We start from the raw sequence: 27,006 nt of genomic DNA on the forward strand, positions 1-27,006 counted from the left end.
AGGATATAATTAGTACTTATGCTTCTTTAAATATATTTCTAATTTATGTCTTAGAACATGTACAGTTTTTCTAATGGAACTTAAATATGAATATTCTTAAATGTTCCCATTCAGAAGATGCTGTAAGTTGCACTGAAGGATAATGTTATGAGGCATACCAGTTATTTACCTTTAAAAATTTTGCAGCTCTATTTGGAACTATGCCCAAACGACCCTAAATCGGTGCATACTGTTTGATCCAGCAATATTACTATATTAAGTCTGTATCCCAGAGATCATAAGAAAAAGGGAAAAGGACATACATGTACATCGTTTTGTAGAGACAAATAATTGGAAATTGAGGGGGAAACTCATCAATTGGGAAAGGCTGAACAAACTGTGCTATATAAATGGATGGAATACTATTATTCTGTAAGAAATCATAAGGAGGAGGACTTCAGAAAAAACTGAAAAGGCATTTATAAACTGATGCTGAGTGAAATGAGCAGAACCAGGACAACATTGTACACATTAACAGCAACATTGTGTGATGATTGACTGTGATAGACTTAACTCTTCTCAACAGTTTAAAGTTCAAAGATAGTTCTAAAAGATTTGTGATGGAAAATGCTGTCCACATCCAGAGAAAGAACTATTAATGTCAATGAAGACCTTGTGCAAGGTCTCTTTCTAAACATTTTTTTTTCTTTCTCATATTTCCCCTCTTTTGTTCTGATTCTTCTTTCACAGCATGACTAAAATGAAATTATGTTAAATATGATTGATGTATAACCTATATCAGATTACTTGCTGTCATGGAGCAGGGGAGGGAAGGAGGGAGGTAGAAAAATGTGGAACTCAAAATCTTTTAACAAATGAATGCTGAAAACTACCTTTAAATGCAATTGGAAAAAAATTTTAAAAATTTTAAAAATATCTTACAGTTCTGGGTGGTCTTTATAACATAGCAGATTTCTAGATCTGGAGACAGAATGACTTGGAGTAAATTTTCATCTCTGGTGCTAAGGGTGTGACCATGGTCAGAGACCACCTCTATCTTTCCTATCATCCAAGTTTGTAACCTTGGTGTCATCTGTTTTTTGCTCTCACACACTTTAGTTATCCAATCAAAATCTCAAAATGATCTTAATTCTTGATCGCATCCTCTTCATTTCATCTCTCTTTTTATGCTTCTATTACCCTAGTCTCTGATGAAGAAGTAGCTCTTTTGCTCATCAAGACCAGTTCCTATAGATCTGGCCTTCACCATATTCCTTTCCATTTTGTCTAGCAGCCTTTGTCTAAAATCACCACTCTGTCCCCATCTTATTTACTGGTTTCTTCCCTGTTATTGGAATCCTGCCCAAGCTTTATTTTTTATTTTATTTTTACCTAAAAAACTTTCACTAGACCCAAATATCTTTTCAAGTTCTCATCCTATATGTATCATCCATTTCTTAGCCAAACTCCTAGAAAAAGTTATCTCTTTAGTTGCCGCTTCTTCTCTGACACAAATCTTGGTATCTGACTTCTAAACTCAAAATGCAATTGAAACAGTTTTTTTCTCTTAATGATCAAATGTGGCTACTTTTTCCTCAACCATTCTTCTTCTAGTTCTCCCTTGGCAGCATGTAACACTGTTGAACACTCTGTCTTCCTAGATACTTTCCAGATTTTTGTGATCCAATTTTTTTCTTTCAATTTTTTGCTTTTTCTTCCAATCTTTCTGATTATTTCTCAATGTATTTTACTAGATCATCATCTATCTCACACCCAGTAACTGTGGATACCCCAAGTTTCTTGAAGAATCTCTTTTCTTTCTGTATTCTGCACTTGGTGACTCCCATGAGTTTAGATGTTATCCCTATGCAAATGACTTTTTGCACTATTATAATCCTGCCCCAACCTTTCTCATGAGTTTCAGAATTCATTACCAATTGTTCATCAAACATTTCAAACTGGAAAATTGTTCTGATATCATGGAACAAGAGGGCAAAATAGTTATTGAAAGAATACTTTGATTCCTTCCAGAAAGGGTTCCCCAAATGAAAACATCAAGGAATATTGTGGCCAAATTCCAGAACTATCATAAAAAAAAAGAGAAAATCCTGCAAGCAGCCAGAAAGAAACAATTTAGATACCAAGGAGCCACAGTCAGGATTATACAAGACTTGGCTCCATCAACATTAAGGGATCAAAGGAGCTTGGCACTGTCCAAAGGTCTCTTGGCTTTCCCTCAGAACGAATATGAATCAAGCCTCTTAATAGAATTCAAATCCACAAAATCCAGAGAACAACAAAAAAGAGAAGAACATCTCCCAACAAGGTTTGTCTCAGGGGAATGTGGGTGAGCTGGGGACAGAGAGCAGAGATCCAGTGCAGGGGTAGTGGGGTGAAGTAGAGAGCCAGTGCAGGGGTGCCAGGGTGATCTAGGACTAACCTTTGGACAGCCAGGGAAGCTTGTGGCTTTGTAAGTGAGCAGGAGAGCTCCAGCAAGGTTGGAGGGAGAGTTCTAGGGCAGAAGGCTGGAGAGCTCCAGCATGGTGACTAGACATCAATCTGGTCAGCTCTGCTGGCCTGGAAGACCAGGGCAGCGAGCCCCATATTTTCAACAGAGTTCCCATGTTTCCAGTTGAGTCCAACCCCCATCCCCATGAGAGAAAGGGACTCTTTCCAGAGCAAACACAGTAACAACCTCTTCCTGCAACCCCCAGGCTCAGGTTTGGGCAGCAGATATCTTGAATAATAAGGAGATTAACTATATAGTTCAAGGAACTAGCCCTTTGTTCAAGGATAATTCAGACCCTGCTGCTCCCCCCACCCCTCCAGGCCTAAGGAGTGGGCCACAAATCAAAGTCACAGATACTCCAGAGAAAGCCTCTAGCACACCCCCACACACACACTGCTGGCCACTTGGGAATTATTAAGCCCAGTCAGCAAAACCTCTAGGGGTTGGGGTGGCTAGGTAGCATAGTGGATAAAGCACAGGCCTTGGAGTCAGGAGTACCTGGGTTCAAATCCAGTCTCAGACATTTAATAATTACCTAGCTGTGTGACCTTGGGCAAGCCACTTAACCCAATTTGCCTTGAAAAAACCTAAAAAATAACCCCTCTGGGGGTTTCAAAACCAAACCTCTGTGAACCAGCCCCTCCCTCAACACAAAATTCTAGGAAAATGAAGAAAGGCCAGCAGAAAGGGGGTCCATTGAAAGCTACATCAAAGACAAACACCCTAACTCAGAGAGAGAACTTCTAAGGAGAATATGAATTGGTCTCCAGCCCAGAAAGACTTCTTAGAAGAGATCAGGAAAGAATTTAAAAATCAATTAGAAAAAGTGGGAAAAGAAACTCAAGAGAAAATTAATGCCTTGCAAGAGAAAATTAACACTTTGCAACAAGAAAAATAACCCTTGGAAAATACAACTGGACAAGTGCAAAAAAAAATAATCCTCTCAAAACCACAACTGAGCAAATGGAAAGCTCCTTCAAAAACAGAAATGACCAATTGAAAAAGGATTTGCAAAAGTTAAATGAAGAAAATTCTTCCCTTAAAAAAAGAATAGAATCTGTGTAAAGTAATGACTTCATGAGACAACAAGAATCTGCTAAAACCAAAAAATTGAAAAAATAGAAGAAAATATAAAATACCTCAATGACACAACTACTGACCTAGAGAATGGACCTAGAAGAGACAACTTAAGAATCATTAAGCTTCTTTAACACATTGAGGATAAAAAAAAATCCTGGAAGGCTATTGAAGGAAAATTGCTCTGATATCATGGAACCAGAAGACAAAATAGTTATTGAAAGAATACATTGACCCCCTCCAGAAAGGGATCCCAAAATGAAAACACCAAGGAATATTGTGGCCAAATTCCAGAACTATCAGATAAACATTCCAAACTGGATTTGCCATAGAGATCTTTCAAAGGCAACCTATCAAAAATAAAACTTATCTTTTCCCCACAAACTCACTCTTCTCTAAAGTTTCTGGTTTAAGTTGAGGGTACTACCTATCTTTCCAGTCACCAAGGTTCATAATCTTGTCATTATCCATGGCTTCTCCTTCTCCAATTACCTCCAAATCTTATAAAGTCTGACAATAGCATATCTACCTACCCTATTACAACCATCCCTTCCTGCCTTCTTCACACAAACACCATCTTAGTTTGATTCTCTTCACATCTATCTTAGAATATTGTAATCATTTCCTAATTGATCTCCCTGCCCTGAACTCCTGTCCACTCCAATTTATATTCCAAATATTTGCCAAGTGATTTTTTTCTCAAGTATTTACCTGACAGAGTTACTCTCTACTGAATAAAGGCCAGTGGCTTTGCACTGACTCTAGAATCAACTCTCAGCTCTATAGAAGAAAAGTGAGATTAGGTTGCCTAATTCCCTTAATTGGAAGTCAAGTTTTCTTAAGACTAAACCAGCCCAATAATAGTCCTAATAGGATCCACAACTGGGATCCCTCCCCAGTGAGTCTAGTTCAAATGCTTTTTTTATATTAGATATAGAAATGGAGAAGTACTGTGAGGTAGTAGATAGAATTTTAAAGGGACAATTTGGTGGGTCAATCATAGTGTCAGGGAAGACTTGAGTTCAAATCCAACCTTAGATGTACACTAGCTATATGACACTGGGCAAATCACTTAATCTTTCTATGCCTCAGGTTCCTTATCTGTAAAATGAGGTTGAGATAAAAATAAAAACCTCTCAGCTTTGTTTTTAGGATTAAATAAGACAATAGTTATACCATACTTTGTGAACCTCAAGGTGTTACATCATTATCATTATTAGTATTACTAGACCTGGCATCAGAAAGATCCGAATTCAAATTTTACCTTTGAGGCTTACTAGGTATGTGATCAAGGCAAGTCACTCAATCTCCCCATGTTTCAGTTTCCGCATCTATAAAATGGAGTTAACGGTCCCATAGTGCTTACCTCCTAAGGTTTTTATTAAAGTCAAGAGAGAGAGATAAGATAATTCCTATAAAGTGCTTGGACATATTTAAATTTATTTAAGAATCTTTAAATTAAAATGGCATTTAGATATCAGTTATTATACGTAAAAGGTCTAGGGTTGTTTTTTAATTACCAGTGGTCAGGAAATATTCCCATCTTTCCCTCTTTGTTCCATCCTTTTTAAGTTACTTTTAGTTGAGGTCAGAGCCCCCTTCCCCCCACCCCAAACTTTGGGTACATGCCAATCCATCTGATTTTTCATGGAGTTGGCTATTCATCGTGGAATCACTTACCTTATACTTTGGCCCACACAAATCAACCCGTACACATTTCTCTATAGCATTTCGCTTCGTATGCAGATATGAGAAAACAGGAAAGACGATCTGCCAATAATGGGGAACATAACAATGAGTTTGGGTGGAAGCAAAGACACTCAGGGGTCTCCCCAGCTAAAGGAAAATATAATGCACTAAAGGATTCCAGATGGGAAACCAAAAAATATGGGACTTTCTTATATGAATCATTGAGTATTCTTAATGAATGCATACTAAAGGAGCAAAGGATTTCTTTCATGCCTGTAAATTCATTTTCAGTTAGGAAAAAATATTTTTATAAGTTAAAGCGAAAAGAATGTGAACTTTGACAAGGACAATGGGAGACAATAGCTTTCCATCTGGACTTGTTGGAGACTGGGGGGAGGGAAGAGAAGGGGAAGGGAATAAGCATTTCTACTAAGGGCTAAGCACTTTACAAATATCTCATTGGAAAAAAGTCTTATTTGCAAAAAGAAATATCATATATAGGGGATAATTCTCCTTTCATTTGACTGTGTTTGAGCTGATCATAGGACAAAATCTGAAGCTGGAATCCCTTTTGTTATTTTTATTTTTTTTAGTTTTTGCCAGGCAATGGGGTTAAGTGGCTTGCCCAAGGCCACACAGCTAGGTAATTATTAAGTGTCTGAGGCTGGATTTGAACTCAGGTACTCCTGACTCCAAGGCCAGTGTTCCATCCACCTAGTCGCCCCTGGAGTCCCTTTTTCTATGGACATAAGGAGGGTTAAATTTAAAAAACAAACTCATCATTTATCATGGAGGAAAACTGATCTGTAGATCCTGTTTCCTTTTCTTTTTATAATTCATAGAAACCAAAGGTTATGGGCAAGGCTGGCACTAGGAATACTTGTACCCGGTCGACACATATTATTGTGTTCTCACATCCGATTTTGATCAAAATCTTATTAGAGAGGTCTTCTCAGAAGTGAAGGAAATCTGGGGCATATAAATTCTTCCATTGCATTTTCCTAGCTAATGTGTTAATTTAGAACTTGAAGAATATTCAAAAAGCTAAATTCAGTGACCTGATGTAATGCCCTAGTCCCCTTCCCTAGTAACAACTTTGGATATAGAAATTGTTGCTAACAATGTATCGGTACTCAGAAACAATTCATTCAGTGGAATGAAGCTTTTTTAGAGGGCTTTTAAATAAATCAATTTCTCAAAAGAATATTGCTTTTTTCCAAGCCACTCCCATAATAAAAGAATAAGATAGCCTTATCATTAGGATGATGGGAGACAGAAATGGTTTGATGATTCATTTGGCCAAAATATTCAAGACCAAGGTCAGTATTTTATTTAAATGAGTGAAGATGGAACTTTAATATAAGACACTGAGTCTTTGGCTTCTTAGCAAGACAGGGAAGAATTTGTTAGCAACTGACCATACTCCATAATGCACAGCCTAAATGGCAAAATACTGATGAAACTAAAGGAGCCAAATTCTGTCCAATTCTAACCCTCACTTCCACCCGCCCCCCCAGAGGAGAAGTTGACCCTAAGAAGGTTTGGTAATATCTCTTTTACTCACTAATATTCCACATCCGATTATTCCTGGAAGGTATTTGACTTCATCACTAAGATTCTGAAATTTCACTACTGTCATTGAAGGGAGAAGGAGCCCGATGTTTAGCAGGACACCAATCCCACTCAGAGGGATAAGGCTTTCTCTCAAACACTCTGAACATTTTTCATGGCATATCCTCCTGATAGAGAAAGAGAACCCCAGAAACTAGATGGAGGAGAAAGTACTTGGGGGAGGAGAAAGTATTCTGAGATGCTAGCTCAGAACTTCAGTTTATTCTCTTTCCTCATGGGAATGGGATTAGAATCCAGTTATCCACTGACCACATCTCAAAGCAATGGTGCATCCCCCTTAAATACAGACATTTCTAAGGTTCTCAACATCCTGGCAGTACTTTTCCCTTGAACCCTCATCCATTTGATTACCTGAGGAATGAGCACTTTTCCATGGATACCATTCACTTCTTCAGCATGGATAAGACACTTGATTCTTGGGACTGGAAGATGGAGTTAAAGAGAACATCTTTTTAGGTCTACTTTGCATGCACCCTTAAGGGTCCTCTACATTTTGACAGCTAAAAGATTAAAAAAAGACCACCTTATGAATTACTTAACAATTTGGCTAACTTATCACAGATTCAGTTGCGTTATGATCTTAGAATTCAAAGCAAACTTTTTCTTTTTCTTTTTATTCAAAGCAAACTCTTGGGTGCAGGAGTGGAGACAAGCTCTGAAGCCAGGTTCTCTGACTCAGCAGCCCTATGGTAAAGTCACACAGTGATTTAGAGGATGTCCTACTCTCTGACAAGCACGAACAGTTCTTTTAAATGAGAGTTACCTGTATTTCCCAGAGTCAACACGAAAACATTTTGACTACCTGGTCATTCTTTAGTCATTCTCCCAACTACAGAAATTTTTAAAAAATAAACACCATCAGTTTGGCAATACAGTAGACATTCATAAAACATATAAAGACAATTTATTTACTTAATATTTGTAATATTTATATTCATAAATGGAACCATTCATATACACAAGGAGTATCTCTTCTGTGAAGATTCCAAGTGGACTTAAGAAGTCAATATAGGGGCAGCTAGGTGGTTCAGTGGACAGAGCACTGGCTCTGGAATCAGAAGGACCTGAGTTCAAATCCAGCCTCTGACACTTAATGATCACCCAGCTGTGTGACCTTGGGCAAGTCACTTAACCCCATTTGCCTTGCAAAAACCAAAAAAGAAAAAAGTCAATATAAAGAGATCTGAGGCATCAGGAAAGGAGTCAGGGGCTAGGAGGCTCTTGAATTTTTCTCTGAAGAAAAGTAAGAAATTAAAAATGTTGATAAAAGGTAAGGGAGATGAATACTCAGGGATGGGGGAACAGCAGGTTAGTTTCCATGGAAGTGTGTGTGTGTGTGTGTGTGTGTGTGTGTGTGTGTGTGTGTGTCTACATATCTTCCAAGACTTGTTCCTCGGTGACATCCTGCTCAAACTATTCCTTTTTTTTTTGGTTGTGTTTTGTTTAGGTTTTTGCAAGGCAAATGAGGTTAAGTGGCTTGCCCAAGGCCACACAGCTAGGTAATTACTAAGTGTCTGAGACCAGACTTGAACCCAGGTACTCCTGACTCCAGGGAGGGTGCTTTATCCACTGAGCCACCTAGCCACCCCCTAAACTATGCCTTTTCATGGGGACAATGGCATCAATAAAAGGAGACTAGTGGACCCCTTCTTATCAGTTCCTTTCTGAATTTAAGGAGAAAATCTGTTGACTATCACAAATGAAAAGATGCAGACAAATGGAGACTTAACAATGGAATCCTAAATAATGTGTGGGTCTATGAACAAATGGACAATTGAAACAATGAAAATTATAGAAAAGAAAATGATGATAACGATGGAACATCAAAATTTCTTGGAGGCCACTAAGGTAGATCTCCGGGGAAAAATACTAAAAAAGACAAATTAACAAATAGAAAAGAAGATGATTGATGAGTTCAATATTCATTTTTAAAAATTGGAAAGCCAATTAATGAATAAAACCAAATGTAAGCATAGGAAAGAAGATATGAGAGGATAATGGATACATTAAAACAAAAAGTTTAGAGAAATTTTTTTTTAAAGAAAACCAAGAAGCTGGTTTGACATACTTTTTAACTAACCTGATTAAAAAAAGAGGAAGGTAGGACATCAAATCAATAAAAATAGTAAATGAACAAGATAAAAGCATAAGGATATATGTATGTGTGCATGTCTTTTATAAATAAAATATATATGTACTCACACATATTTGTATATCGTGTATGTGTATTTATCCATAAATTCTACTTTCTTCATCATATATATGTATATATGAACAACCACATATATGTATACCTATGTTCACATATTGCCTATAATGGAGACATTAAGGTAGGAGAGGCCAGGGACCAACTTTTGAGTGAAGACATTTTGCTTTCTCCTACCTCTCAGTTTTGAAAAAAGACTCTTTTGATTGTCTTTGTATCCAGAAGAAGACGCATCTTTAAAACAATCAGATAGCCTTGCTCTCTTTCCAACAGTGTCCTGAGAGACTGAAGTTGTTATTCACTCCAAGACAGGTACTATGAACTGAGTTAGATTTCAAGAAATTGAATATATGTTAAGAAAGAGAAGCAAGTACCTGGGGGGGGGGGGATCTCTGTATTAGATGTTTCAGATAAGAGTCTGATTTCTACAATATTGGTAACTAATAAATATCATGTGTACTTTACATATGTGTATACACACATGCACATATGTAATTCATGTATAAACATGGTAAAAACAAAATACATGTTGTTTATAAATATATGTACACACATGCATGTAAATACCCATACATGTAAAATAAAGATTGATACAAATATTCCCCCATGTATCTATTTCTTTTTGTGTGTGTGTGCGCCCACATAGATATATATTTATGTGTGTGTATGTATGTGTATGTGTGTATATATACACAATTAAAAGTCATTACCCAATAGAAAAGTCGTTAAAGGGTCAAAGGTATGGACAAAAAGAGTTCTCAGAAAACAAATTGCAAACTATTAGCGACCATATGAAAAAATGTACTAGGGGCCACTAGGTGTGCAGTGGATAGAGCACTGGTCCTAGAGTCAGGAGTACCTGAGTTCAAATCCAACCTCAGACACTTAATAATTACCTAGCTGTGTGGCCTTGGGCAAGCCACTTAACCCCATTTGCCTTGCAAAAAAAAAAGAACCAATTCACTAATAATAAGATAAGTGCACACCAAAATAACCTATATTATGCCTAGCATACTGGCAAAAATGACACAAGATTGGAGTAGTTAATGTTAGAGGGATTATGGGAAAATAGTCACATCAGTGCATTGGTGGAGCTGTGAATCAGTATAACTGTTTTGGAAAGTAATGTGGAATTATGCAAGTAAAGCAACTAAAATGTTCATATTGTTTGAAAACTTCCACTGGTACCCATATACCTTAAGGAGTTCATCAGTAAGAAGAGTCCTCACATATAAAATATCATGAACAAAAATATTTATAACAATTTGTGGAAACAGAGAACTAGAAAAAAGTAGATGCTCATTGATTGGGCAACGACTAACCAAATATTGTTACAGGAGTGTAATGGAATGTTAATGTACTAAAAAAAATCAATGACATGATGACTGCACAGAGAAGCCTTTTGTGAATTGATGGAAAAGTGAATTCAGTAAGCAGAGTTGAGAAAACAAGATTTACAATGACCACAACAGTCTGTCTAAATGGAAAGAACCACCATAACACAATTGAAATTGAACTTGGCTATATTAAAAGAGCATGAGCTGAAGAAGAGATGGGGAAGACACCTCCCTAATCTCTTTGCAAAGGTGGAAAGTCCACTATATATAATATACATATATACATTTACACACACACGCACACATAAACTTTCATGCTTCTTAATGCAATGATTGTTTTTTTCACTGATTTCTTGATTTTTTTTTTGTTTAAATCAATATTCATCCATATTGGCTGGTTCTCTGAGATGTAAAGGAAGAGGCAGTGGTAGAAATGAAGACAATGTAAAAACAAAAGCTATAGATAAAATTTTAATTAAAAAATGACCTTAGTATCCTCTTCAAATAGGGTAACAAAAGAAAATACCAAATTGAGTCAAAGGGTGGGAGGAAATAAGGGTTACCTCTTATTAAATCTGTGATTAAATCTGTGATTTCACTGATATAGAGAACTCTCAGGAAATTCCTTCTGCCAATGCAAGGTGGCACTTTCTCTACAAACCATAATCCTGGAAAGCTCCCAGAGCACTTAGAGGTTAATTAATACACGTGGTAATCCACATAGAGTCCTACATATAGTATCGGACCATAATATCTCCAAGGTTGACTTCCCACTATACCCTACTTGGAATAGAAAGGAAAAAAAACTGGAAGGAGTGTAAGAAGAGTGTAAGAAGGAAGATGACTTCTTCCCTCATTATAAATGTCACCAATGTCAATAGCTTGATTTGCTTTCCACAATCATTCAGATATTTGTCTCCAGTCTAGACCAAGTTGAGCCCTGTGTACATTTGCTTCCAGAGATACAAAATAGCCATCTGCAAATATCTGAAGAGTTGGCAGAAGAGAGAAGGCACAAACTGATTCTGGATAATGATGATGATGATGATGATGATGATGATAATAATAATAATGATAATAATAATTATTGTTATATCTGCTTTTACTATCATGGTAATAACATTGGGGGAGGGGAGCGCTGTCAAGGAACACTCAGGAGTCAAATCACCATCTTGGTAGCAGTAATGAGAGAATTATTAAAAATTGGCAGAAAGGCATTGGAAGATTTCATAAATTAAACATTAAATGAAATCTATTAAATTCACTAATAAATAAATAGTAAAATTAATTTGAAATTTCATAAATATTTAGGAACTCTTCCAAGATTTATTTATTTATTTATGGGGTGGGGTTTTTTTGCAAGGCAGTGGGGTTAAGGTCAAGGTCACACAAATAGATAACATGTGTCTGAGACTGGATTTGAACTCAGGTCCTCCTGACTCCAGGGCTGGTGCTCTATCCATTGCACCACTTAGCCACCCTGAAACACTTCATTTCAACAAATGTGATTATTAGTAAGAAGTTTGAATAATTAAAAAATAGTCAAGAAAGTACCTGTGAAAAAGGAGAATGTGGAATGTTTCTAATCAACTGTATATTCACAGAAAGTCCAACACAAGGCAAATGCAATTTTGAGCAAAAAAGAATAGAAAACTTTCAAACCAGAACTATAACTGTGATCTCTCTAATTTCAATCCTATAACATTTTCCATAGTACTCTGGAAATAATGGTTGAGTGGAGACTTGGTGCCTATGTGAGGATTAGAGTTGTTGAGAAAGCTTTGGAGATGACATTTTTCATTCCTGCTTTGAGAGAGACACATATAGTTCAGGTCTCTCTAGGGGACATGAAGAGACAATGGAAGGTAACCATATGACCAAAGATAGCACCTCAACATTTCCCTGATTGCCAATTTAGAAATCTTGGGGGACATTTCCTTGGGTGAGATCAAGGTCATTTTCTTGGTTAAGATCTCAGTTCAAACACTCTATAAAGAAATCATTCACTCACATATATTCTAGTATATTCTAAACTAAAAATCTATCTGATTTCTGTTTGCAATCTGCTTGGATAATAACATCACTTTTTGTGATGATCTTTTGAGTATTGAGCATGTGTTGGGAAGAAGCCAAACCTGCAGTTTTAAGCTGGGATTGCCATTTCTTAAGAACATCTAAGGAAGTTCTCAGGATAACTTTATTGCTTTTGATCCAAGGAAAATTATGGCTCTAGGCAAGCAATATTTACAACTTAATCATTTGTTAAGTGTTGACTATGTGAAAGGCATTGTGCTATGCTAAGGACTGGGGATACAAATTAAGAAAAAAGACATTCTTACAAGGAACTTACTAATAGAGGAAGACAATAACCAAAAAGAAGCTGAAAGAAGGGGAAGGGGGATACTGGATGGTTCATGGTTCATGCCTTGAAAAGTTTTCACAATTGGCCTGGCTTAAGGGATCAAAGTAATATGCAAACTTGGCCATGCCCATCTTAAAAGTTGGAGAGACTTTCAATTTTGAAAAGCACCTTCCTTACAAGAGTTCCATAGAATGGGTACCAAAGATTCTCATTTTACAGCTAAGGAATCTGAGGCTCTGATAATGGAGTGAAGAAGGGAGAGACATGACTTGGGGAGACCAATCATAAAGATAGACTGCAACAGTCTAAGTGGGTCTGATAACAATGGCAGCTATGTGAATGGAGAGAAAGGAATGTAAACAACAGTTCTGTGGAGGTAGATTTGATATGGTAACTGAGAGAACATTGGAGGCAAAGATTATATTGAGTTTACAGGTTTGAATTACTTGAAGAATGGTGGTGCCCTTAACAGTAATAGGGAAGGTGGGAAGATGAAAAGAGTGTTCGGGGAAAAAATAGTGAGTTCTTTTTTTTTGGATATGTTGCGTTTGAGTTGTCTATATGACAATCTCTAAAAGATGATTAGTGATGTGGGACTGGAGCTCATGGGAATCATCTACAAAGATGAAAATTGAATCCATGGGAAGGGATAAAGTGAAATAGTATTGAGAGAAAAGAGAAATCCCAGGAATAACAGATGAAAATACAGCAAAAGAAACTGAAGAGAAAAGGTGAAGTATGGTAGAAAATAGAACCAGGAGGTAGCAAAGAAAAGTGATCAGCAAAGTCAAATGATGCAGAGAGAGAGAAACTGACTCTACCTTTCAACACAGCGGCTATTCCAAATCTTATCAGTTCTTGTCCAGCTACCATTCTACTTCTCTTAGTAAGGACCTTACCTCACCCTTTACCAGAAAAAACGAAGCTTTTTGACAAGGGCTTCTTTTTCTCTCATCCTCTTCATCCCACAGCATTCATACATCTTACTCTCTATTTCCTTCTTTACTCCTGAGTCACATGAAGAGGTGGAGGTGACCCCTTTTCTAAGGCCAACCCCAACATCCATTCTTGTTCCAGCCCCTCATCTTCTCAAGTAGAATGCTCTCACTATCAGCCCCATTTTATCTTTGATAAACTCTAACCATTGGTTCCTTCACAATTGCCTACAAACACACCCACATTCCCAAACTTTTTTTTAAAACCTTTCACTTGTACCATCTCTATTAGTGGTTCCACTTTCATTGCTCTTTTTCTTTCCACTTTTCTCTTCAAATTGCCATCTGATTTCATCATTCAATGGAAATGTCTACTGAATAAATAATCTAGCCCCCCCCCCCCCCCCCCCCCCCCCCCCCCCGCCCCAACCAGGTAGTCCCATAATATTTCAGCAGGCCCAGACAATGGCCTAAAGCTCCAAGGTACTAGAGAACAGGCCGGCCTGCATTTCTGGAGGCAGGTTCCATGCCCTCAAGTGGCCAGATACCCACACCTTTAGCCTTCTCCCGGCAGCCTGCAGCCTTCCCCAAGGGCAGATCCCGCACCTGCAGCCTTCCCCAAGGCCGGATCCCGCGCCTGCAGCCTTCCCCAAGGCCGGATCCCGCACCTGCAGCCTTCCCCAAGGCCGGATCCCGCACCTGCAGCCTTCCCCAAGGCTGGATCCCGCACCTGCAGCCTTCCCCAAGGCTGGATCCCGCACCTGCAGCCTTCCCCAAGGCCGGATCCCGCACCTACAACCTTATCCCTTCCCATGGATTCAATTATCATCTTTGTAGCTGATTCCCATGAGCTTCTCCTTTCCCTTTCGCAGCTAGCTCTAACCCTCTTTTCTCTGTCCCTTAAACCTCAGCAGATGCTTAACCTGTTGTGATAGAGGAAAATCGGGAAAACCTGATTCTCGGAACTTCCCAGTGACCTCTGCGTCAGCTCCGGGGACCCTGGCAGAGAAAAGGCTCCACTCTCCTCCAGCGTTGCTGGGGCGCCGGCGAGCAGGGTCCGGTGATGGTTGCTGGTGAGGAAGGCTCAAAGCCTTGGAGAGATAAGAAAAAGCCACGGGAGCAAGAGTCGGTTTGTGAATGACTCCAGACCCCGGGGTGGCACGCTGGTCAGTTAAGAGGTCCAGTTTTCTCTGCCGTTTGACGCGTTCAGCCAGCCCCCCTGACCCTCCAGGCCGGCCCTCCCTTACCCGGGGAGGCAGGCTCAGGTCTGGGTCCGAGGCCTCGGCCTTCAGCGTTGCCTCCTGCCTCCAGTCCCTCTAACTAGGGCCTCCCCATTATGTCCCCAACCTCCCCAAATAACTGTGTGTCTCCTCCATCCACATTTCTTATCTTACTTATCTGGAGTTACCGGTTTCCTCGAGGATCCAGATGGCCGACCCAGGGTGACCGTGATGGATCAGGGAGGTCGTTACACCGGGTCCTCGGGGCGACGGGGCACCCAAGAACAAATAACCAACTGCGGGGCTCGAAGTGGGGGAGGGGGCATGGGGCATTGGTGGAATGACTGGGGCAGGAGGTGCTGGGAGAGGCAGAGGAGGAGATCCAAGTCAAGGGGAAGACCAGGAGAAAGGAAAGGATTGACGAGCCCCCTCCCCACTTTAGCCATCTTTTGTATCAATACGTCCCCCTATACGTGTTTATAATCTATTGGCATTCTGACCTTATCGTTAAATGAACATTCTTAATAGAAAAGCACTTTTCTTCTTCTCTGAGAACTTCTGGTAACCTCCTGAGCAACTGCTTCAGATGCTCAGTCAATAAATGTTGCCATCATTTTCTTGTTTTTCTTAGATTGTTCTTTTTTCTTTTTTAGGATTTCCTCAATCTTTCTTATTTGGTTTTTAAAGTCTTTTATGACTTCTAGTAATTCTTTTTGAGCAGGTAACCATTTGATATTACTCATTGGGGTGGGAGACGGTTTTGGGGTTTCAATATCTTCCTCTGAAGATAAACCCAGGTCTTCTCTATTCCCATAGTAACTAGCTGTGGTTGGGCTCTCTCTCTCTCTCTCTCTCTCTCTCTCTCTCTCTCTCTCTCTCTCTCTCTCTCTCTCTCTCTCTTTTAGGTTTTTCCTAGGCAATAGGGTTAAGTGGCTTGCCCAAGGACACACAGCTAGGTAATTATTAAGTGTCTGAGGCTGGATTTGAACTCAGGTATTCCTGATTCCAGGGCCAGTGCTCTATTCACTGAGCCACCTAGCCACCCCTAAGTCTCAATTTCTTTTTTTGTTGTTTTTTTTAAGTCTCAATTTCTTAAGGAAAAATGAAACTCATTTTGAAAATGAGTCAGAATTATAGGAATCACAGCTTTTCCTATCAGTTCCTGCTATAAAGTAAAAAAAATTAATAACCCCAGTGTTTCCGGGGGCAGTAAATATCTAACTATACAACAATGAGATGAGAAGAAATGTCATAAAATAAAATTTGTTAAAGTCATCTACAGCTTTCCTTTTCTTGGGGGAGGATAGAGTATGAGGACATTTAGTAGTTTTTTTTTTATTATAATAGAGTCCTGGTGATAATTATTTCTCAGGTATAATGAGAACACTGATATGGATAAACTAGTGCTTTTTTCAGTCCTACACACACACACACACACACACACACACACACACATATATTTTATAGGCAAGTAATTTATTTTCTCAGTTTGATTCTGAGGATATGAGTATTATTTTGGGTGTGTTCAGTGTCTGTAGGCTTCCTGAATGTGATTTCGTTTCAGAGGATCTTTGGTCAGTATACACACATGCACATACTCCCTCCCTCTCTCTCTCTCTCTCTCTCTCTCTCTCTCTCTGTCTATCTGTCTCTGTCTCTGTCTCTCTGTCTCTCTCCCCCCTCCCTCCCCCGTCTCTCTCTCTCTCTCTCTCTCTCCTCTCTCTCTCTCTCTCTCTCTCTCTCTCTCTCTCTCTCTCTGTCTCTGTCTCTGTCTTTCTCTCTCTCATCTCTGTCTGTCTCTGTCTCTGTCTGTCTCTGTCTCTGTCTCTCTGTCTCTGTCTCTCTCTCTGTCTCTCTGTCTCTCTCTCTCTCTCTCTCTCTCTCTCTCTCTCTCTCTCTCTCCCTCTGCCTCTCTCTCACACACACACACCCACACATATTTACATACACTCACATTCTTGGATGGCTCTATCTTCCACCAGTGGAGATTACATCCCACCCACAATTCCTCATGCTGTGTACTTGTCATCACATATTTTAGTTAACTTTCTAGTACTAGCTTATATAGTGAAACCTGCCTAGCAAACCTCCTGTCTTTGAGAATATGCCAACAGTGAATTATGACTATCACTGAAAAGTTGTTCATGGATTTACCTTCATTCTTATTCAGTGACCAATTTACCTTCTTTTCTAGTTCTATGTAATGGTGTTTTACACACACATACACACACAGAAATTTATATATATATATATATATATATATACACACTTATATGTCATATATAATAAATATAATGTAATAAAATATAATACAATAGTAATATACAATGTAATAATGTTCTTTATGCTACTTCTCCTATGCAGTTTTTAATTGGTAATATGTTGGATGCTATTTATCACCATGCTCTTTTCCAATATCTTTCAGTTGTCCTGAAAAATATATATATATATTATTTGCATTGCAGAAATGAACACATCTTTAGAGTTGCATTTTGACTGTTATCTTCCCTTTCTCCTAAAGAATATATTGGGGCAAGGGTTGCTAATCTCTCTGAGTTTTCATTTTTCTCATATGTAAAATGAAAATATTGGGCTCAGTGATCTCTGAGGAGGTCCTTTCTCATATTGTTACAGCCTTTAGTCACTATTGAGTGTGATAAAAAATACACTAAAGAAAATTTTCAGAGACTAGTCTGAGCAAAAGAAAGTTATTTGCTTTTTTTCGAGAGAAGGGCAGACTCAAGATCAAAGAGCTGCACCCAAAGGACAGTCAAGCAAGATTATATAGGTCCTAAGGTAGGTGCTCTCTCCCTAACCACCTTCTCCTTTAACCCATTGGCTAGATCTCTGGAGGTACAATCTTTTTTTTTATTAAAATTGTTTTTATTAAGATATCTTAACAAAATGGCACACCTCTCTCATGGTGGGAGAGAGGGGCAGGGAAATCCCAACATACAAGCAATTTTATGCACTTTGTTCCTGCCCCTTCATGCCATCCATAGGCTGGGGTCACAAATCTAATGGATACATTGATTACATTTCCCCAACCTGTTCATTGTTCCAATGAGCAAGAACAGATAGTTCTCTTTGAGCATTGAAGGTACAGTCTTATTCGAGGAAAAGCTACACCAGCAACAGGCACAGAGAAAAGAATGAAATGTTTTCATAAATATTTTTCCCACCTTCATCATTATCTTAATGAAGTAATGACTATGGTTTAACTATCCTTCCAGTTTGCAAAAATAGTCTTATCATAAAGCAGGTGACTCATGAGCTTCTCCCTTGGAATGAAGTCTTTCTAGGAATAGTCCAATAATAGTAGTTTGTTTTTCTTCATATTTCTTAACCCTGAGAGGACTTCACCAGGAATATTAACCCCGTGAGGGTTTTACTGGGAATATTTCACTTACTATCTTCCAATAAGATAATTAGTTCTAATCTAGCTTCAGCATAAGACTTCTAGCTAATGTTTACTTCATTTACAAAGATGATGAGCTTAAGATTTAGTCCCATATTTAGACTCTGACCCCGCCCCATCCCAAGGGAAGTCTGTTTTATGAATGTCTAATGAGCAGCTAATAATGCAGTGGAGAAAGAGCTAAGCCTAGAATCTGGAAGACTCATTTTCTTGGGTTCAAATTGAACCAGAACCATTAGGTGACCCTAAGCAAATCACTTAACCATTTACCTCATTTTCCTCATCTGAAAAATATGTTGGAGAAGGAAATGATGAGCCACTCCAATATCTTTGTTAAGAAAACCCCAAAAGGGGTCATGAAGAGTCAGACACAGCTGAAATAACTGAACAAAAACACATCATCATTCAATTCACTTGGATGTCCTGGTCTTTCAGAATGCAGGACAAACATCATCATCCTCTCACATTCATCTGGGGGCAATGGAGGAAAAAAAGTGATTTGCATTTCTTTGTATTTTGTGAGTAGCATCATTGGTACTTACTTGAGGAAGCATGGTATATTGGATAGAGAACTGGACTTGGAGCTATAAATACCTGTGTTCAAGTCTCACCTCGGACCCATATTGGTTGTGTCACTCTGGACAAGTCTCTCAACCTTTAATTTCTCTAGACAATTCTCCAAGACCAAAAGTAGAATATGTATGTCATTAGAGGAAGTCTTTCCTCAGGAATATCTTAAGGTTACAGTGTAAATCAAGGCTCTGGTCTTATCCCATTTCCCTCTTACTACCTCAACCTCTGGGGCTGTTGTGAAGTAACTAACTGCTTTGTGTCCTTTGAAGGGCCTTGAAGATGTGAGCCACTGTTATCACTTCCTAGCACAAGAGCCCTTCAGACTGATTTCTATCTGTCTTCTAGCATCATTTACTTATGTGGGTGGAGTTGAAGGAGGGAACAACAGCTGAAGTGAAGTGAACAGTGTAAGAGAAACCCCCAGTGGCTGGAAGCCACCCGATGTAATCACTTCTACATTGTCTAATAAAGGCTAATGGCATCTTTTTTCTTTTATTTCTTCCCTCTTGGCCTTGAAAACCCCCCCACAAACCACACTAATCATTTTATCTATGAATCTTTAGACCCAACAGAAAAGGGCCAGTGGGATCTGTCAAATGGTCAAATGAGATTTTATGTTACTATTGAGTACATTGGAATCACAAGCATATCAGAACATTACCTCTAAATGTCACTGGTCCTTTTTGAAAGGACAAAAAAGCAATATCATTTGAATACAGAGACAACTTCAAAGGATTTTGATCTTTTTCTTCAAGATTCATGTCCAGGATCTGCTCTTTAAATATTTAAAATATGTGGTTCAGTCCTGACCAAGATGCCTAGATGCCCCTTTGCTGAGCAAAAGCAGTCCAGTTGGGATAAAAGACTAGGTAATGATCATTCCTCCTTCCCTCCCTTCAAACTTAGTAGTAGAGTCCTTACATCACATTTACTCTTTTTTTGTTGTTGTTGATGAGTCCTGTCAGACTTTTTGTGACCCCATTGGGGGTTTCTTAGGAAAGACACTGGAGTGACTTGCCCTTTCCTTTTCTAACTCATTTTACAGAAGAGGAAGCTGAGGCAAACAGGCTTACTAGTAACTGGTCAAATTTGAACTCAGGTCCTCCTGACTCCAGGGCTGTCACTCTATCCGCTGTACCACCTAATCCCCCTGCCACCATTCATTCTACATTACTTCAAATAAGACCAGAATTCTACTCAATTTGATCCCATTCAAATCAAATAGCCAAAATGTTGATTCAGCATGTCCAAGATGAATTTCTATCATTGAGGAAAGCATTTAAAATATTTTATTGATGCTTTTTGGTTTTATACTCTACCCAGAACTTGCTTTCTGTGTAGAAATCTGTGTTAAAAGAAAGAACAATTGTTTAGGAACTTCCCCCAAAGCAAGAACAAAGTAACAGAATATTATTGTATCTAGTAATGTGTGGAAGATTCTATTCCCATTGCAATCATCTTTCATACTGAGAGGAGTGTTATTTCATCATTGATTTTCTAGAATCAATATTGGTCATTGCATCTAATCTGATTTTTGCTATCTTTTATCACTGATCTCATTTACTTCATTGTAGGTAAAGATGTGGATTGTTCTCTTGGCTCTGACTTGCTTGATATATGCCAGTTCATAGGTTTTATGTTTCTCTGAATTCCTCATATTCATAATCTTTTATACTACTAAAACATTCCATTATATTATAGCCAGATACAACAGTTTGTCCTGCTATCCTCCACCCACTCTGTTTATAGGTTTTTGGTATTACTGTTGCTATGAATAATTTTGTTTTTGTAGAACATTTCTTTCTTTTAGAGGCAGCTAGGTGGTATGGTGGAAAGAGCACCAGGGTCTGAAATCAGGAAGGTCTGAGTTCTAATTCACCCTCAGATACTTACCAGCTGATTCTGGGAGAGTCACTTAACTTCTGTTTGTCTCAGTTTTCTTATCTGTAAAACAGAGATAATAAAAACAGTACCTACCTCAGAGGTACAAATGAGATAATATTTGTAGTATGCTTAGGCTGGTATCTGACACATTGTAAATACTATATAAATGTTAGGTTATCATTATTGCCATTTTAAAATTGATTGTGGGCACTTTATCAGGTGGCTGGTTGTCTGGGGGGAAAGGGAACAGGCATGGAGATACAGTTAGTCTTATTTTTATCCTCTCCCTTATAGAAAATGGATGCAATTGGTGCTTATTGCCAAGAATGTCATTTTACTCTGTTAAAAACTCCTTCTAACTAATCTAAACTTATTTCTCATAAGTTTGACATAGTTGACACAGTCTTTGGATTTCCTTATGTCCCTTTAATTATGACATCAGGGTTTGGAGCAACTCTGGAAGCCATACAGGGGAGAGAGAATGACCATTTCTACATTAGAGCCAGGATACCAAACACTTTTCATCTTGGAGCTTCCCCCTGAAAACTCAGTTTCTGGAAGAGTCTGAACCATAACTTGGAACATAAAGGGGGCTTCACAACTCGCTCTGCCCACCCCCCCCCCCAGTGATGGCATTGGACCAAATGGCATCTGAATTCAGTTGGGAAAATATCCTTTGTTTATTTTTTGAAAGTATAACTGAGATCAAAAGTTAGACTAGGTCATTTTTAACATCCAGTTTCTAGAGACTATGGTCTAAGAGGAAACATAGAAAGGTTTGATCTCCAAGGACAAGGGGAGTCCTAGGCCTCTCTTAGAGGCCTCTCACCTACTGCCCCCTAGATAACCCATCTCCTCCATGTACCTGTTGATAAACATTCATTGATTTGTTTTCTCCTTCTCTTGATTAGTTTGTTTTTTCTCTCCATTGGAATGATTGTCCTTCATGCTCAGAATGAATTTCCCCATTCAGCTATCTCTGCCTTCTGACTTTCTTAAAAACTCAGTTCAAATCCCATTGTTTGCAGGAAGGTTCATCTAGTTCCTTCTTCCTCCATCCCCTTGAGTTCATGCTTTGCCTGTGAGATTACCTTCCATTTATGCTGTATATGGTTTCTATATGTAATTATTTGCCATGTCGTCTCCTTGATTAGAATGTGAAAGTTAAATAGAATCATGTTTTGAGGCAAACCAGAGTTCATTGAATAATAAAATCCTTGGGTTAAGCAAGGGTTAGAAAACATTCCTAGCAATGTTCAAAGCACATTGATGTCAGGGAGGGATAAACATCTCCATAATGATAGTGTGTGTCATGGAACATCTCTTCTCAAGAGAACATCTAAGAGTAAACACACTATTATGGAGGCAATGCTATCTTTCTTCTCAGCATCACTATTAGCTCAGCTATTATCTGTTCCCCTGGACATATTCCCCAGATTTCAAGATCATGTTTCAACAGAACTGTAGGAAGACCTCTGTCAACTTACTCAATATGCACTGTAACTAGATCCTCTCCATAGGGCCATAACTCTGCTACACTATTAGCTAGTGAAGAAGGCACCATTTTCTCAGTGAGTCCGGGATTTATATCTCTCTTTGTTCCTCTCATATCTCCATGATTATTAGCAGGACTGAACAAAGACTGTTTTTGCTTTTTTTATATCTCTAATATTTATTAAAAGTTAAATAAATATTATTAACTCCATTCTTTTTTTTTTCTTTCTGTTATCTACCTCAATGTAAAATGGTTTATGGACTGCCACTCCTAAGGGGTTCCTTACAACTTGGGCTAAGGTGGCCTTGTCATTGTCCATCTGATGGGATAGTCTATCTGTTTAGTCAACCCTATCTCATCAATCCACTCTGACAATGTGTAAGTATTCTTCTGATGGACTAAGGCAACTTTTAATGCAACATTTCTTGTAGTTTGATGACATGGGCTTGGGGTAGAAACTTCTTAGACTGAATTATAATGTGCAAGAATGGTCAAAGAAGTGAACAAATAAGATACCAGGGAACCCTTTTCTTCAGAAACCTATTAATAAATCTTCTCTGAAAATGGAGTAATAGCCCCTTTCCCATCATTCAAGTTTGAGTTCCGTGGCCTACCATCTAGGATTCCCTTTTTCCTACCTCTTGTTCTATTGGTTCTTCTTATGACAGTCTCACATTGCCTCCAAATGACATTCCTGAATCTTTGCTCATTCCTGCTAATCATGGACATATGAGAAGCAAAAATAGTGGTGGAAATGTTAGATTTATTGAAGTGATGGTGACACCTTCACTAATTAATAAGATGGCAGAGTTATGGCCCTAAGGAGAGGATCTAGTTCCTGGCATACACTGAGCATGTTGACAGAGGTCTTCCTACAATGTTGTCTTGGTGAGACACAGCATAGATAATAGCCAAATTCACATTGATGCTAAGAATGGTTCTTTTTTTGGTAAGGCAATGGGGTTACGTGACTTGCCCAAGGTCACATAGCTAGGTAATTATTAAGTTTCTGAGGTCACATTTGAACTCAGGTTCTACTGACTCCAGGGCCCATGCTCTATCCACTGCACTACCCAGCTGCCCTATGCTGACAATCTGGAACAAAACCAGCCTTGTCTCCATAATAGAATGCTCTTGGGTAAAGATGTTCCATGATATGCACTATCATATTGAAGATGTTTACTTGACCTTTCCAACTTCAAACATTGCTGGAATGTTTTCTAACTCCTGCTTAGTCCATGAATTTTATTGCTCAGTGAACTCTGCTTTGACCCAAAATATGATTCTACTTACTTTCCTATAACATGACTTGTACCTCCTTTTTTTCCCTCCAAGTTTCCCTCCCGGGCATTGTTAATATTGTCCCTGATTATCAGCACATGTTGGTCCTCTGACCCTTAGAGAGCAGGGGGTCAACACTTTCCACATTTTGTGTCACACCTTCTAGTGACATTGTAATTTTCCTTTCCAGAGAACACTTATTTTTCTTTCAAATTAAAATTTGTCAGAGGAGAATACAAAGGGTCTAAATATATATATATATATATATATATATATATATATATATATATATATATATATATCTATATATACACGAAAAAAGGAGTAAAGGTTTTCCTATATGGTTGCATTTTATGCAATGTGCTTTATATACATCATCTCATTGGTTTCAATGAAGGATCCTGTTAGTGCATGTGTTTTCCTATTTTATAGATGACAGAAGGAGAGTGACTTGCAGTAAATGGCAGTAAATGAAAGGGACAGGATTCAAATTCAGGTTGCTTCACTTTGTAACTTCACTTTGTTGTAACATAGCTATAATAATATTTGAATTGTAAGTCCTTCTGTTGCAAGGTTGTATTGGGGAACATACTTTGCTCAGAGCTTTGTACTGAGGTTTGTTACAAAGTTTTAGTGGGATTTAAAACTAAAATTCCACTAAAATTTATGAGACACTCTGAATTAGTATGTGATTTTTGCTGTTTCAAAATTTTTAATACTTTCAATGAATAAAAATTTATTTTCCCCTCTCACCTTTCTCCCATTTGATAAGAAAAGGAAAAAGAGTCTCACAACAATTATACAGAGCCAAGCAAAAATAAAATCCTGTGTTGATTATGTCTAAAAATATATGTCGAGTCATTAATAATAATTTACCCCAGGAGCAGCTAGGTGACACAGTGGATAGAGCATTGATCCCTGGAGTCAGGAAGACCTTTGTTCAAATATGACCCCAGAAACTAGATACTTATTAGGTGTGTGACCTGGGCAAGTCACTTAACCCCATTGCCTTGCAAAAAAGAAAATAATTTGTCCCCAAGGAGTAATAGTTTCCCAGCTAGAGCAATGATCTTTGAAGTAAACCATAAGTTCCTTGAAGGTAGCCTTGGTTTCATTTTTGTCTTTGTATATCCATGTTCCTTGCCCAAGTTCTTGTACATAGTATTTAATAAATGTTTGTTGAACCTGAACTAAGTTGAATTAGGATGAGAAAACCTGAGTTTTACTTCTTCTGGTTTGGATTGGATCATCATTATTATCATTAGACATTTTTAAAGCTTTTTTTTTTTTTTTAGTTTTTGCAAGGCAATAAGGTTAAGTGGCTTGCCCAAGGCCACACAGCTAGGTAATTATTAAGTGTCTGAGACCGGATTTGAACCCAGGTACTCCTGACTCCAAGGCCAGTGCTTTATCCATTGCGCCACCTAGCTGTCCCCTTAAAAGCTTCTTGTATGAATGTCAGTCATTTAAAAATATGCTTACTTCATAACTATAAGGATTCAGGATGACATTCATATAGATATTCCAGCATGGAGAACTCAACTGCCTCATTCCTTAGTTGAGAATTCTGGTGAATTGCTATGGTTGAAAAAAATTCCATATCTGGTGACCTTGAGCAAGTCACTTAACCCCATTACCTTTGGGGAGAAGCCCCGCAGCACCTGATGGTCAAGCTTTCCCCCCATAGAGGCTTCTGTTAGGTGATGTTTGAAGTCTTTCCTGAATAGTACTGCTAGGGTTTGTATTTCTCAAGCAGAACCTTCTCAGGGTCTCTCTCAAGTTTGATTGACATGATAAATTTAAGAGTTAATAAGTTAGGAATAGAACACAGTTAGGAATTGTTCCAGATTGCCTAATATTTTCCACTTATTTCCCTTTCAATCTGCTGTTATGATTATTATTTTTCCAATGTGTAAAGTTGCTTGAATTTTGAAACTGAGCATATGATCTTTAAAAAAAATATTATTTATATATTTTGGTTTTATATCACTTTTATTTTCAAATATGTTTCACCTTCTTTTATCCTTAGTTATTTAATAAACAAAAACATTTAAAAAGTAGTTCATTCAAACTCTCCAACAGGCTATGCTAAGTTTGTGTTCAATTATGCAATATTCTTTCAGTCTTCAAAAGAGTAGCTCAATGATCTTTTCCAAAGGATTTTAAAATATAATTTTAATCACTCTATTTTCTTTTGATACAAGAGATAGTTTCCAACCAACACCAAAATGCTTCTTGCCTCAGTAAGGTATATTCACAGAATCAGTTAGGTATGACCACCAGATAGCACATGTGACTTTCTTCTTTTGTAGTTTATCATTTTTTTTAATGATTTTTTTTTAGGTTTTGGGGGGTTTTTTGCAAGGCAAATGGGGTTAAGTGGCTTGCCCAAGGCCACACAGCTAGGTAATTATTAAGTGTTTGAGACCAGATTTGAACCCAGGTACTCCTGACTCCAGGGCCGGTGCTTTATCCATTGCTTTATCCACCTAGCCACCCCAGTTTATCATTTTTTAACACAAAGGAAGGATGTGTACTTTAATATTGATAGCATGATAATAATGTTCACTCTGATATTTGACCAGAGTTTTATATTATCTTTATTGAGGGCCTAAGCTCAAAGATTAGAGCTGGAAATGAAAAGTCAGCCTGTTGCAATTGCTTCATATATAGTTGTTTTGTTAATCTCTCTTCACTTGGCATCACTTCATGCAAGTCTTCTCATGCTTCTTCATGTGCCATAGTTTGCTAAGGCATCTCCCAGTGATTGAGCACCTACATTCTTCCTAGCCTTTTATTACAGATAACATTGATACAAATATTTTTGCATGTTTTTTCCTTCATTTATCTATGCATTCAACAAGAATTTGGTGTTCAGAGAAACTTTTCTTAGATTGCAGATCTGACCATATCGCCTCTCCACTTACTCAGCAGTCTCCAATGGTCCCTTATTAACTCTTGTATTATATTTGAACTCCTCTGTTTGGTATTTTTTTTTTTTTTTTTAGTTTTTGCAAGGCAATGGGTTAAGTGGTTTGCCCAAGGCCACACAGCTAGGTCATTATTAAGTGTCTGAGATCGGATTTGAACTCAGGTAATACTGACTCCAGGGCCGGTGCTCTATCTACTGTGCCACCTAGCTGCCCCGCTCTGTTTGGTATTTAAAGCTTGTTACAACCTTACTTTCCCAACAAGAAATGCAAGTGAAGGATACTGGGGAATTAAAGTTCAGTAAATTTGACAATTCATTCAATATAAGGAATAAGAGAGCATGAAGAGACATGAATGGAGTGAATGGAGGAATGATGGTGTCTTCAGAGGAGGCAGTTTGAGATGGCAAGACTATGCATATACCATCTTGGATATGCAGAATTTAAAATACTTTTGAGCATGTCAGCAAGCAGTTGGT

General features: G+C 38.2%; 1 protein-coding gene and 1 long non-coding RNA gene across 12 annotated transcripts in view; one reads left to right on the top strand and one right to left on the bottom strand.

The window, feature by feature from the left end:
* LOC141490808 (transmembrane 4 L6 family member 4-like) overlaps nt 1-15,353 on the bottom strand; it is a 41,133-nt gene extending 25,780 nt beyond the window's left edge. Inside the window, exons 1-7 of one of the 10 annotated variants that reach the window (XM_074191096.1) lie at nt 15,121-15,346; nt 14,679-14,817; nt 9,270-9,414; nt 7,650-7,715; nt 7,238-7,308; nt 6,819-6,993; nt 5,246-5,335 (exon numbers count right to left, since the gene is read on the bottom strand). In XM_074191096.1, coding sequence (XP_074047197.1) covers nt 5,246-5,335; nt 6,819-6,993; nt 7,238-7,269 — 297 coding nt within the window. In that variant the 5' untranslated portion in view covers nt 7,270-7,308; nt 7,650-7,715; nt 9,270-9,414; nt 14,679-14,817; nt 15,121-15,346. Of the gene's footprint in view, nt 1-5,245; nt 5,336-6,818; nt 6,994-7,237; nt 7,309-7,649; nt 7,716-9,269; nt 9,415-14,649; nt 14,868-15,120 lie in introns of all 10 variants that reach the window. The other 9 variants (XM_074191101.1, XM_074191094.1, XM_074191099.1 and 6 more) reach the window with 9 other exon arrangements.
* LOC141490809 (uncharacterized) overlaps nt 14,656-27,006 on the top strand; it is a 51,595-nt gene continuing 39,244 nt past the window's right edge. The window contains exon 1 of one of the 2 annotated variants that reach the window (XR_012469358.1): nt 14,656-14,892. This is a non-coding gene — a long non-coding RNA (uncharacterized LOC141490809). The remainder of the gene's footprint in view (nt 14,893-27,006) is intronic. The other variant, XR_012469359.1, reaches the window with a different exon arrangement.

This window comes from Macrotis lagotis, chromosome 6 (assembly GCF_037893015.1).
Source record: "Macrotis lagotis isolate mMagLag1 chromosome 6, bilby.v1.9.chrom.fasta, whole genome shotgun sequence".
Classification (NCBI taxonomy): Eukaryota; Metazoa; Chordata; class Mammalia; order Peramelemorphia; family Peramelidae; genus Macrotis; species Macrotis lagotis.